The sequence below is a fragment of the Gopherus flavomarginatus genome, chromosome 3 (genome assembly GCF_025201925.1).
Source record: "Gopherus flavomarginatus isolate rGopFla2 chromosome 3, rGopFla2.mat.asm, whole genome shotgun sequence".
NCBI classification, from domain to species: domain Eukaryota; kingdom Metazoa; phylum Chordata; order Testudines; family Testudinidae; genus Gopherus; species Gopherus flavomarginatus.
In genome coordinates, this window is record NC_066619.1 from 21,208,329 (window position 1) to 21,222,436 (window position 14,108).

At 37.9% G+C, this 14,108-nt stretch overlaps 2 protein-coding genes across 7 annotated transcripts in view; one reads left to right on the forward strand and one right to left on the reverse strand.

The window, feature by feature from the left end:
- The window catches only part of WDR7 (WD repeat domain 7), a 367,588-nt gene that overhangs the window by 295,577 nt on the left and 57,903 nt on the right, over nucleotides 1-14,108 (forward strand). For 4 of the 6 annotated variants that reach the window (XR_007773255.1, XM_050944630.1, XM_050944631.1 and 1 more), the window contains one exon: nucleotides 4,115-4,214. Coding sequence is in view for 4 of the 6 variants with exons in the window: in XM_050944630.1 (XP_050800587.1) it covers nucleotides 4,115-4,214 (100 nt within the window). In the remaining 2 variants the exon portion in view is untranslated. Of the gene's footprint in view, nucleotides 1-4,114; nucleotides 4,215-6,258; nucleotides 6,394-14,108 lie in introns of those variants that run through there. The other 2 variants (XM_050944632.1, XM_050944635.1) reach the window with 2 other exon arrangements.
- Nucleotides 1-14,108, reverse strand: part of LOC127046995 (uncharacterized) — a 441,735-nt gene that overhangs the window by 198,129 nt on the left and 229,498 nt on the right. The window lies entirely within an intron of this gene.

Sequence of the window (14,108 nt, forward strand, 5' to 3'; positions counted from 1 at the left end):
GGGGGGTGTGGAAGTGTGTGTGCAGATTGCTACCTTCAACCCCACCTTTAATTTGGGGCATGTCTGCCACTGCTACTATAACAGCATTATTTATTCAGTTTGACCCAAACTCCTCAGGTAATAAAATAAAGTGGATGCTGAGATGGAAGTTGTCCTTTTGCCCACCACAGCTTTTTCATGTACAATAATAGCCCAGTACTAAGAGCATAGAATCCACTAAGCTGCCAAGTGTGTGTATGGATACATCAGCTGGATTTGCAGGAGTGGAATTGCTGTCGAATCTAAATTTAGATGTACATTGGCTGCTTTGAAATCATTATATGTAGCTGAATTCCGCTGTTTGGAAGCTTAGAAAGTGTGAGTCATAGGATTAAAAATATTTAACTGTGAATATATTTTTACAGAAAGAAATATTCATCACTTGCAAACTCTCTAAAAGGGGATGGAGGCATGTTAAATAGATATTACAGCCAACAGATTAAACCATGATACTATTAAGAAAAAATTTGAGAAGGATAATATAGTATTAAAAAACAAATGAAAAGTAAAGGAGACTAAAATAGTCAAAACCAAAAATCTATTTTCCAAGGAAGTTTTTGTATTAAAAAAAAAATTGCTATGCAGACTGATCCTTCTTTTCAAGAAAAAAACTGACTCAGCTGTCTGTCTGAATGGGCACTTAAAATCCAATAAGGAAATGACTTCTGTCTGCTTTGGTCCAGCAGTTTGTGATGTTCTCATTTCTTAAAAAAAATCTGCTTCTAACATGTGGATTGTACCCAGGCAGTGGAGCAGCAGAACTAATGAGGGATACCCCCCTCTCATCCCCCCCCCACACACACAAATGTTCAGATACCACTTGTTTGGTTGGTTGGTTGGTTTTAGTACATATTTTTCTGCGAGAATAAATATAAAGTCTTGAGTTTACTGATTGTATGAAATTCCTGTGACAAATTCCTGTGACAAATACTTTATTAAGTCTGACATGGCTGGTGTAATATGTGGGCATGAATTTAGCTAAGTGGTCCCCAGCCATATTCACTGAATATCATTCAGCCTTACATACCTTATATCAAGTTCATATTCTTTAGACCTTGAGAACATCTGTTTGCCCATAGTATTATCAGTTCTCACCCAAAATACTCATTCTTCCCTCTGCATGGCTCCTGGAATGCAGTCTTTACATGTGGCTGGGCCTGTGTTTCCAACACCTTTTTTTACCCTTAATGAGGAGTGATAAAACAGAATAATTTCAGTGCTGGCCTTAACTGATGGATCTGAAACCCAGAAATCAAAGAGATTGATCAGGCTGGTACCAGGGAAGGAGAATAAGAGGCTTGGTATTGAGGCTGGAAACATTCACACTTTCCAGTGCAGTCAAGCAATCGGAGATCTTCCCACCCACCTGCTGATGGATCTTGGGGATGGAGTGTTCTGTATTGACAGAGAACAGGACATAAGTTAAGTCTTAGCAGCTTTTTATGCTCTAATGCGCTGTGTCCTTGACTGTGCAGGTCCTTTTAATAGCAATAACGCATGGATGGAGGAGCAGTGGTGAGCAGAAGTTGTGGGAAGATAGGGCCTCTGAATTTTATACTAAGTTACTGACCTCAGCATAGTGTCCCAAATTTAGTTTCCAAGTGGGTAATAGGAGAGGGCTGTGGCAGATGTCAGTGATATCACTGGTGGGAATAGGTGTGAAGAACCTTCCCTGTGGGTCACAGTTCCTGCCACAGGGAATGACCTGGTGAAGGCATTTGCTTTTGGGACACTGAGTCTCTGGGGAAATTAGATGATGGCTGTATCTGTAGGCAGTTGGAGCCTTGTGGTTTGCATTTGGGAGTACAGGGACCTGGGATGCCAGGATATGATTTATTTATCAAGTAAATTAGTTAATACATATGCAACTGCATGCTTTTAAATTTATACTGGCTTTGTGCGCGGTTTTCTGGACTGACGACACGAGGATGGACAACTGTGTGGATGGTGCAGGCAGACAAGACCAGACTGTGACCTTCTCTTTCCTGAGTTGCAGAAGATGCTGGGGGCCAATCTTGTGAATCTGACCCTAAATTTATGCACTTACTCCTTCAAAACAGAGACCCAAAAGTATAATCTGGACTCTTCATTCCATTCAAACCCTTTACCCTAGTGGTACCCCAGATAGCTCAGTGGTTTGAGCATTGGCCTGCTAAACCTAGGGTTGTGAGTTCAATCCTTGAGGGGGGCATTTAGGGAACTAGGGTAAAAATCTGTGTTGGGATTGGTCCTGGTTTGAGCAGGGGTTTGGACTAGATGACCTTCTGAGGTCCCTTCCAACCCTAATCTTCTATGAATCCACTTTTTTACAGCCTGTTATGTGCTGTTTTTCTTCCAGACTACCATTTTGCATCATAGAAATGAGTGCATGATTGTTGTATTTTTATAGTTGATGCAGCACTTCACGTCCTTCAAGAAGAAAAGTGATATATCAGTGTAAGATTTTGTTAGTGGTGGTATTTTAAGCGATATATATGGTCAGAGCCATATTTTTACAGGATGACTAGCAATCTCACATAGAACCTGCTAGAATGAGATTTAATTATCGAGAATATAATAATGGGCACTTCTACTTTTTTAAGGTCTGATTTGTGTTTTATCAGAAAGGTATTCTGAAGTTCCAAAGAATTTGACTTTGGAATAAGGAGATTGACATTGTGTGTCATAATTGTTAGAAGTGTAATAATTGTCTGAACTTTGAAAGTAACTTTGTTTTAAAGTAATGCTGTGTTCATGCACTGCATTAAGTATCATGTGGCATTAAGAAATACATCATAGTTCTCAATTCTTCCTCAGCTGGAAAAATATTATTGCCCTTAATACTTATTGTGATTCATAGCTTCTTATGTAAAAATACTGTCATTAGTTCGGCGGCTTTTTCCTTATCTTTTTTAATAATCCTGTGTAACCGAGGGGCCCTCACAGGCACCTCTTGGTGATCCTTTGCCTCAGTTTCCGTTTTGAATTCCCAGAAACTCTATGGAAGCATGTTCTCAAGTCAATCAATATAACTTATTAACCAAACATAGTACAAAAGTCCCAAAGCATAGTCCATATTACCCCAGTGCAGTACTCCCAGAGTCCTTAGAATCACACATCCTCTTGGCCATTTAGATAACACATACTTGGTTCCAGTATCTTCTGCCACACCCAGACTCATTGCAAATCCTCCTTCATCCATCTACTAGAACAGCCACTCTAGCCCTTCCTTCTGGGGTCAACTCCACTCTTCCCAGTGGGAACTCCCATGGCCTCTCAATTCAGACCCTCTCTTAGGCCTCAGCTCTGCAGCAAAGATACACCAGTGAGTAAACCCCTCTGCTGTTCCGCCCTCCTTCAGACCACTCTGACCCTTGGCTCTGGCTCTCCTGCCATCAACCCTCTCCAGCTCTTGGGGGCAGGGGAGAGGAGACCTACAAGAAAATCCCATGCTGCACATCTGCCTTCAACACTCTCCCAGGAACCTCTCTTTGGCAACTCGCATCTCCTGCTCTGTCTCCTGACTCACTCAGTCTGCTCTGACACACTGGATCTCACCTGGTCTCCTACAGCCCCCTAGGTGCTACCCTGCCTCTTAACTGGCCCATCTTGGAACTTGTGGACTGAAACAGGAGAACTGCACCCAGTTTCATTTAATGGGCAGCAACATCCCCCCTTCCCTCCCGTTACATCCTGTCTTTCCTTTTTGATGTCCAAGCAGAAATATTTTGGTACTGTTCAGTGCAGAAAGGTTCTTATTTAACCATTCTGTATCTAAGGGTTGTCAGTCTTTGTTATTTTATTATAACAAAATTCTCGTTTATTCAAATATCTTATAACGCCTGTGCATGCTGTTACCTAACTTGAAAAACAAGTGTCTTAAGTCCTGAGATATAAAATGTCTTCCTAGAGTGCTGTATTATTTTAGTAGGAGTCAGTTGGGGTTTTTTTGCTAAAAGAAAAGTATGTTGGAGGCTAGTAACCAAACGATAACTTAATAAAATCTCTTCAAGCACTAATATTAACGACGAGTTAACTTTCACATCATGACAGCAGGTCAGATCTCACCTGTTCCTTGTTATAATGTTCAATGCAGGTTCTACATGGTCAGCTATTATGAGCGGAGTCACAGAATTGCAGTTGGAGCTCGCCATGGTTCAGTGGCCCTGTACGACATCCGGACTGGAAAATGTCAGGTAAATAAATCATTGTGACTTTCTCCCCACTGTGTGTGTGTGTGGAAATTATTGAAAGGAAAGAGAGACTAGCTCTGCTCCAGTTGACATGCTGAGCTGCTGGAACATTATGGAGAATGCTGAGGGGATCAATAGTTTAATGAAGGACTCAAAGTATATAGAGCCCTACTGTCTTCATTCACTGTGACTGAATGGCTGCCATAGATGGGTTAATAACGGAAACCCCAAATAAGGTGTTACTTGTGGCAAACTCCTCTGAAATAAATCTCTTGTATTTGAATTCTGATTTTATATTTGTCTGATTTTTCAGTATGAAGAAAATGTATTTTTTCTACCATTCCCCTTTATAAAATATACTTGTATTTCAATTATATTAACTTTTCTGGTATTAAACAAAATGTGTAGTTAGATGAGCATGATAACAAAACAATAGGTTGCACAGTCAGGTTATGGTTCAAGGTAAATTTTTCAGTCTTTATATTGGAATGATTAGGACTTAGTTGAATATTATTTTGTAGTTGATAATTTTTCATAAAATAGAATTGTTCATATTCTCTTTTATTATTGGTAATATGTTAAAGCCCTGGTAGAATTCCAAAAGCTTTTAGATTAAATGTAAACTAATTATTTTAACTAGGACTGTCAACTAATCGTGGTTAACGCAAGCGATTAACGCAAAATTAGTTAACTAGATTAAAAAAATTAGTCATGATTAATCGCAGTTTTAATCCTACTGTTAAACAATAATATAATATCAATTTAAATTTGTTATAAATATTTTGGATGCTTTTCTACATTTTCAGACATATTGATTTCAGTTACAACAACGTAGGATACAAAGTGAACAGTGCTCATTTTACACTGTTATTTTTATTACAAATATTTTCACTATACAGAAGATAAAAGAAATAGTACTTTTCAGTTCACCTCATACAAGTACTGTGGTGCAATCTCTATCATGAAAGTACAGCTTACAAATGTAGATTTTTTTTTTTACATAACTGCTCTCAAAAACAAAACAATGTAAAACTTTAGCACCTACAAGTACACTCAGTCCTATTTCTTGTTCAGCCAATCGCTCAGACAAACAAGTTTGTTTACATTTACAGGAGATAATGCTGCCTGCTTCTTATTTACAATGTCCCCTGAAAGAGAGAACAGTATTTGCATGGCACTGGTGTAGCTGGCGTTGCAAAGTATTTATGTGCCAGATGTGCTAAACATTCATATGTCCGTTCATGCTTCGACTTGTAAATTTTTTTAAAATCTTCTTTATAGTGCAAATATTGATAATCAAAAATAATAATTAGGGCTGTCAATTACCCACAGTTAATGCACTCAATTAACTCAAAACAAATTAACGCATTATTTTTTTAACGAGCATTAATCACACACCAGGCTGCCGTGCTCAGAGGAGGCCCTGCTGCATGTTTCTGGGGCATGGGTGCCCCTTCTCCCACTGCTCTGCTCCACTGCTGCTCCCGCCTCCTCTCCTGCTTACTCATGGAGCCACCCTCTGGCCAAGCTGCTCCTGACTGGGAGCCTGCCTCCCATCTGCTGTGAAGAACGGGGATAGGGAGTTGATGTCGAGATATTTCCCCTCCCCTTGCCCATGTACCTGGTCACTGTTGAGCTGGCATTGGGGAACAGGGGGAGCCTGTCTGCTGCTGGCTCAGGAGTGAATGCTGCCCACAGCAGCGGCTGCTGGCTGAAAAAGCATTCAGTGCGGTGCTTAAAGAGACAGCGTTCCCCCAACACGCACACACACGCACACTTCCTCTGCAACACACGCTTCCCCCCAAACGCCACGAATGGTATTCTGTTATTGTTTAACAGTGCAATTAAAACTGCAATTAATCACAACTATTTTTTAAATCTCGCAATTAATTATGGTTAATTTTTTAATAATTTGACAGCCCTAATTTTAACTACTTTTTGCTTTGTGGTTTTTATTTGCTCTTTCTAATTTTGTGTATAAATATAATGTTGTGCGTAGTTTCCAGACAGACAGCCTTGGAGACTGAAATCCTATGTTTATTTATAGAACAGGAAAACAGCAAAGACAGTGGTACATTTCCTCATGCTTCCTCACCTCTTACCTGGAAGGACTACCTCTAGGAGTAAGAGGGTAGTTCAGTGTCCATTCCCAGCATCTGATCCTTGACTTCTCAGCTGAGATTACTAGCAAGGCTGTCATTTGTGGTAGTACGTGAACATCTGTCCATTGGGAATTGGTTTGAGTCTGAGATCACCAAATTTCTTTTACAAACAGCCATATGAGGGCAACAGACTTTATCAGCTGACAACCTAGAGGTGAAAGCCTCCACTTCCTATTTCTGATCCCCTCAGCCATCAGCTCCTTTACATATCCTGTTTGGCTTAAATATTGAATCAGTTCCATAAGACTTGCAAAGCTTTAGTAACATACAATCAGACTGACAGCTGACATTTTTAAAGTGATTTGTTTGTAATATCACCTGAAAGCTAAAGAAATCACTTGCTCTGATTATGTAAATCTCTTGGCCTTTATGGAATGCTAGCCTGGATTTTAATCATTGATTGTGTTCCATCACTACAAACTGTGAGTTATTTTCAACCCTGTTATCACATCAGCCTTGACATATCAAACCATGGGAGGCTCTTTGATTTGGATAATGTTATTTCTTGCCTATAGAAGCTATCCCATTCTGCAGTTTTCAGACCCTGGCTACGGCCTACCTTCTCACTGCAAAGGCACAGTCAGTTCCTTCCTTTTCTCTCAAAATATGTTTTCTTGACTCTCTTTGCCAAGCGTGCCATGAACATTGCATCATTTTCCACTCCAACCGTTCAGCATTCAAGGTCATAGTATGGCTTTGTATTGAGCATTTCTGTCCATTCAGAAACTCGTCATGACATCTTTGCTATGTACTTGGTTTCACTGGAAGCTGGGAGTGAAAAACCCAAAATAACCTCTAAGTCTGGGTCTCTCTTGCCTGTGGGCTAGCCAAATATACTTTTTATGCTAATTTTTAAGTATTTAACCATCCACTTCACTATAGCTCTGTTGTGCCTGTATATTCCCATTTAAGGAGAATGACAACATACCCAATTATTTAATTTAGCTATTACATATGTCCTTCACTTTGAATTTTTAAATTTTCAACTTTATATTCATTCACTAAAATGACTCTTGGATAAACATATAGGTATTTTTATTTCTGAAGTAACTCTAATTTTGGGAAATATGTCCCCACAATAGGATTTCCAAAATGTGCCATAAAATGTCTTAAATTATCTACTGGTCTAAAATAGTTAAAAAGCATCAGAGGTGTTGATAGACAGGCTAGTTAGGTGCTTACAGCTACATGTATGCGTGTGGTTGCATCTGCAGTTAAAATCTTCCCTCTGGATTGGTTTGCCCTTGGTTTGGCAGACATGCTAAAGTATCTTATCTTGCTGATATACTGCCTTCCCTCCCCCCCTCCATTCTTTTAGAATGCATTCTGTATCATAACCATTGGCTGTGTTGAAAGAGATTGTCTCTGGCTAATGATTGCAAGTCATTTATCTATAAACACCCTGTTTTTATTTTTAGTTGACATTTTAATTGTATTAGATTACTGGAACCTAATCCCTATTTGTTTCAATAAATGGTTTGAAGAATACTGTAGTTAATTGGGCATTTTAGTAGAATATTTAAGACCACCTGTTTCCTTACTGTCCTTCAGACTCTAAATAAATCATGTGAAGCAGCAGATAATTTTGGTTGGCTGAGAAGGGCATCCAGAGTAATTAAATATTACCATTTGCAGTTTTGATTTTTTTAAAAAAAATAATCATGTCATAATATCAGAAAAATTTGGTTAGTGGGGAAAACAAAAGCCATCAGTTGACTTTAGGCTTCATGTTCGGAATCTGATCATTTGAGGTGCTCCTCACCCCATGTCGCATATGGGAAGGTGCTCAACATTCATGGAATCAGAACTCTCCAGTTCTTAATATAGATAATTTTACTACAGCTAGAAAGAGCCATCTGTGATGCGGAAGAAGAGGGGAAAAGAAGTGAGGCAACAGGAGAGAGGTTAGCTTACCGAAGAGCAGAGGAGATATTTATAGGCTTTGACTGGCTCTACAGCTGAATCCTGTAACATTTTTTAAAAGAGGAAAATGTCTACCATCAGACAGGAAGGATGGGAAATATTGAGAATGACAGTAAAAAACAGTCCCCTCCAGTTTCCTCTTTCACTTTGCTTATTTAACATATTTTAGTGACCCCAAGGGTAATTTGATCCTGAGATAAATATTAAAATGGTGCCTGATTTACGGATTGAGGATGAACGGAATAGTCTTCCTAGCGATGAAGATAGGGAGCAGTCTAATGACAAACTTATATTATTCCAATTTAAAGATTTAACAGTTACATATTTATAAGGGCTCTTCTATGGAATTATAAAGTACACACAGAAGATGTTTGAACACTTACTTGAAGGATGCTTCAAGAATCCAGCAGACCAAAAAGTGTTTTTTAAGGTAAAGTTTTAAAACTTCAGAAACAGTTTTGAGAGCAGAAGGCTTAAAAGTACTTTTAGGCCCAGGCAACTTGTCTGGTTACTGCAATAGTTGCCGTGAGAGCTGACTACTTAAGTGGATAGTAACATTTCAGGTGCTTTTCCAGTACTCTGTGCAGCGTTAGATCTTAATGGAGACGCTGCTTATTACATTCTATGAACAGTCATCGGAAATTTGGTATTAAAATGATTTAGACAAAGGCCAGCTGTTATTGTGTTGAAAAAAATGTATTAACCGTCTATCATTTAAAGGTGAAAACCTTCATAGCTACATTTTCTCTAAAGCTAGAGTCTGAAAGGGAGAATTTGCCCTTGCTATGTGTGTCAATGTTGTTGAAAATATAAGGTTTTGTCAACACAGGAAAGTTTTGCCAGTTACACCAGTATAATAGTACCAGTATAACACCCTCCCTTCAATATGGACACTCTTATTCTGATATTAAATAGTCTTTTTTAAGTTGAGCTTAAGCCCCTTTCCAAGCAATATAGACTAATTTATAGCAGATTAAGAGTGTCAAGGTGGGAGTAGGTTATACCAGTATATCTAGATTAGTTTAAATTCACACCTAGATTATACAAAAAAAAAACTTTATATAGACAGGGCCATTGTCAACTTCCTTTCTGTCAGCTTAGACACTGGATGAAATCCTGGCCCCACTGAATTCAACGGATATTTTGCTATTGATTTATGCATTTGGGATTTCATCCATCTCCATTTTGTTCTGTAGAAGCCAAGACAGAATAATCAGATAGTTGTATCTGCTTTTGTAATTTAAGTATGGAAAGCAAAAGAAAGAAATCCATGTAAATAGCTAAGGCAACTTCAGTGAGCTTCAGAACAGGCCATTAAAGAGCTGCTACAATACCATTGACAAAACATCAAGAGGCCAATATTGATGAGATATGTAGAAAGTTCAGTACACTTTCTGAACTTCAGTGTTGTGAAATGTAGATGTGTAGCTCTAAAAAGACACTTCTCTTTTGCATGCAATGTATTTGTAGCCATGTCGGTCCCAGGATATTAGAGACAAGTTGGGCGAGGTGCTATATTTTATTGGACCAACTTCTGTTGGTAACAGAGAGCTAGCCTCTGTGTGGCTTAAAAGCTTGTCTCTCTCACCAACAGAAGTTGGTGCAACAAAATATAGTACCTTGCCCAACTTCTCTTTTGTTAAGTTTCACACAGAGCTGAAGTTAGAGCTAGCAGTAGTACTTTAGCAGTACTCACACCTCGCTTTGGCTATCTGGGTACAAACGACAGCGTTTCACTCTTGGGTCCTCAAAATCTAGCCCTTAAATCCATGTCTACACATTTAAATAAGTAACATAGTTTTCCCATTGAATTTAGTACGAGCTCTGAGTGCTCAGTACCTGTTAATTAGGCCACAAAACTATATGCACTCAGTTTGAAAATGTTAGTGTTGTTATTGTTATAGAGCTTCCTGGATTGCCATATGTGAAACTGCACAGAAAGGAAGCTATGTTCTTACTGTAAATGTCAGTTAATTTGATTTTTATATATATGCTAATACAGGCCCTTTCTATACATAGTTCTGAGTTTCAAGAAAGAGATCTAGATTGTTGAGTTTAACAAACAATGTTTTCTAATCATTATTTAATAACTTAGCATGTTGGGTAGCTTGCTAGCTGCTGTTCTTGAGGAAAACATATAAACAGATAACATGCCGTTCCACCTGTTCTTAAGGTTCCCATAGAAAATCTCAACCTCCTGTTGGTGGGAGATGGATTAGCAGACTGTCTGGATTAGCATATATGTGTCCATAGAATTTGCATCTACAGCAAAGACGACATTTTAGTGTATTTCAAAATTGTTTGAAGAACGTTCTCTTTATTACAGTCCAGAATGTATTTATAAACAGATCATATTTGTGTTGACTAAAATACACGGATGTGTTTCTGTACTAATATCATTTGGAGCACAGTTCCGATTATATGCTACATTTTCCAGCAGACCATAGTACATTTCAGCTAACAGCACTGGGGCGGACTTTCGAAGTCTCAAATGGCAGTAAGGAAACTCAGTGGTAGTTAGGCATCTAACTGCCATCTGTGCCTTCGAAAATCTTGTCAATTTTGTATATATCCGTACTTCGGTTAATATTCAGTATAGTATATCAGTTCCAAAGGAATAAGATACAAATGTGAATAATAGGTCCATAATATATTTACATATCATAGCACACGCTATAAAACTTCTGATGGCAGTGTTATGGTGCTTGCTGTGAATGTCTGTTGCAGTTACGTAAAAATATTCTCATTACCATGAAGCCGTTGAAAAATTCACATTTTTGCTGGTATTGCAAACATCAATCTATTCTACTTCGGATTTCCACCTTTTTCACAGAATAAATTCCCTTTCTGACTGGATACAAATCTAAATCTGGCTTTGGTAAATCTTGTAAGAGCAAACTCAAAGAATATTTTGGGAAGAAAACTACCATTTTTGAGATCGTGACTAAAACAAAGCTCAGTTAAACTGTGATGGCCGCTGGGAGCTGCTTGCACAATAGGTATTTAATGTGCGTCTACAAATACTAAGCGGGGACCACCGTCTTCTGTGGAGACATTGGCAGAGAGAGGCCAGAAAACTCTGTGAGGCTCACGACATCCTCTGTAGCAGGGGATAAGGTGGCTGTGGAGAGGATAAAAGGAAATATTCTCTAGTCTTCCAGGCCCAGTTAAAGAGAGTAATTCTTGATCTGCTGAGACAGTAGACGTCTTGCGTATGCCCCTTCTTGAGGCTCTTTCACTGGCTTCTGTTGCCTTGACAGTCTGGCTACTGAAGGAGCCATTTCATCATTGTCTTGTATAAGAATGGCTGTGGAGGGGACTCTGCATGAGTTAATGTTGCTTCTCGCTCCCAGATTTCCACATAGATACCTCATGGTTGAACAGTAGATGCTGATCTCTTGATTCATCCATTCCTGCCCTTAAAGTCCTGTGGAGGAAGACTCACCATGGTGTCCATGGGGTCCCGGGAGAGCTGGAGGGGATACTGGTGCAGAGATCACTCCTCCCTTTCCAGATTGTCACAGAGAATTCCACTTACAATAGGTCCACTCCTCCTATGTTAGCAGTGGGAGCAATTCCATCTGGATGATTATAATAAGCAGTATAATTTACAAACATGGAAAAAAGCCTTTAATGATGCTGTAACAAGCTGTGTTCCAAAGAATACTGTTCAAAGTTGAGGACTCTGTTATAGCAGAGCTCCAAGTACAAGTTTCATTTGGTGTATTTGCTGTTGGTTTCCTGTAGTTAATTAAAAGAACCTTAGAGTGGAGACATTAGCTATTACAGTTCCTCTTTTTCTCTCTCAGCAGCAGCATGCTAGGATACAGTATGTCAGAGCAGAATTGATTTAGGAATTCTGGATCTTTATAAGAGAGAAATATACCGAAGTCCTCAAAAAATCTTGGCATGCATTTTCTTTTTTTATCTTTGTGGTGTTGGTAATGAATGAGGCATAAAGAAAATGGTAGCACTTTACTCTGCACTTTAAAACATGTATCATCAATTAAAAAAAAACTGTAAATGCGGTCATCCCTTCATATGCAGTTATACTAAAGCAAGCACCCGTCTAAAGCCCTGTTTGTAGTAACATATGTATATTGTTTCTTTTTAATTTACTTAAATTATATTTAAGATTTAGCACAAAAGAGTGAGGTATTTTTTCATACACTTCATAATATAGTTGGTAATCATGCTCAGCAACAGAACAGGGTGCTGTCTGTTGTATATATTCTGCTAGATGCAGTTATTAGATTTCTGTGAAATAGGTTGGTGTTAATGGTCAGGATTTTATTGTCTGGTTGAAGGAAACAGGGAGGCACTTCAACTTTGAAGTCAGAAACAATTATTTTGTATGTATTCATTTTTCCTTCCAGCATATTTTTATTCAGGTTTTGAGAAAGATGGTTGTACGCAGTGAAATTACATATAATGATTAATACAATGATGGATGTGGAGAATCACCTTTTCCTTAAGAAATAATAAATCAACATTTATTTGCAATGGGTTTTTACTTAAAATTTTGCAATATTAGTGTCACACATTTAACTAGGTGTCATTTATAAAAATTACCTGTAAAATATTGACTCATAGTACCAATATTATCCTTTTTCTTTCTAATAATTATTTTATATCATACATAAATTTATTAATTTAATAAATTTTTTCCTGTGGATTACTTTTTAAAACTTTTGGTTACAACATTTAAAATACTAAATGTTAGATCCTGAATTTATAAAACCTGATACATTTCAGCCATATACCTAGAATTTAGAACTGTTATGCATTTCAGTTGTCTAGCTGTAAAATACTTATTGCTTTTAGAAAGCAGTCAGCATCCCTATTGTATTACATCATAAGTATTCCAAATAAACATCACTTTCTCTCTTCTAGTCATTGTTTATAATTTAGTGTAGAGAGGATCTGTTTAATCGTGTTTCTCTTTCGCCACATAGATTTTTAAGCATATTTTAGGCAAAAAGTATAGATTCTTTATTTTAATTAAGTATTATTTTTACAGTCTTTTTGCTTAATGTCAGCTGTATATAAATTTTGAATTATTTTCCTTTTTAGGATGCTTTCCTGCAGTGGTAATAGTGTATTGTGGGAAGTGGAACAGAGTAGTGTCCTTCCCATGGCTGTATTGATTTGCCCTTCAGCTGTTTGCAGTGCATAGAGAACCTAGGGCCTTGTTGTTGATTATCTACACAATGTCTCTGTGAACATTATTGACCCACTGCCGCTTACTGCCTGTGGCTCTTGATTTTTCACACCGTCTCCATGACACTCATAATAAAACACAATATCTTATTGCTACTCAGCTCTGGAAGCCAACTGATCTAGCCTTAGAACAACTGCTACATTTCTGGAGAACATTTATTGTATGTGGAGTAAAATGTTGTAGCAATTTTAAGATTGTGTCTTGTGCTCTGTTTTAGCAGATCCTATATACCAAGATTCAACACCACACTATAAAATTTTATTTTGTTGAAAGGAAAAAGGGGCTTACAAGTCTTACACTGTATTTTTGAAAAAGAGAATGAAATTGTACATGTGGTTGTACCAGAACTACTTTTGAAACATTTCCCTAATGAAGGGCACTTCAGAAGAGTAAAAGATAAAGAGACCTGGTGAAGATGTTAATCTGAGACAATTTTCAAAATCGTAGAAACTTGAATGATGGATACTATAATAACTGGGATAGATAGAAATCTCATACAAACACTTTGCCTTTCACTTAATTAGCTGTCAGCTTTTAAAAAAAATTACCAGTACATTCTCTGTAACTTGATTTTGTAGTAATTTATAATAG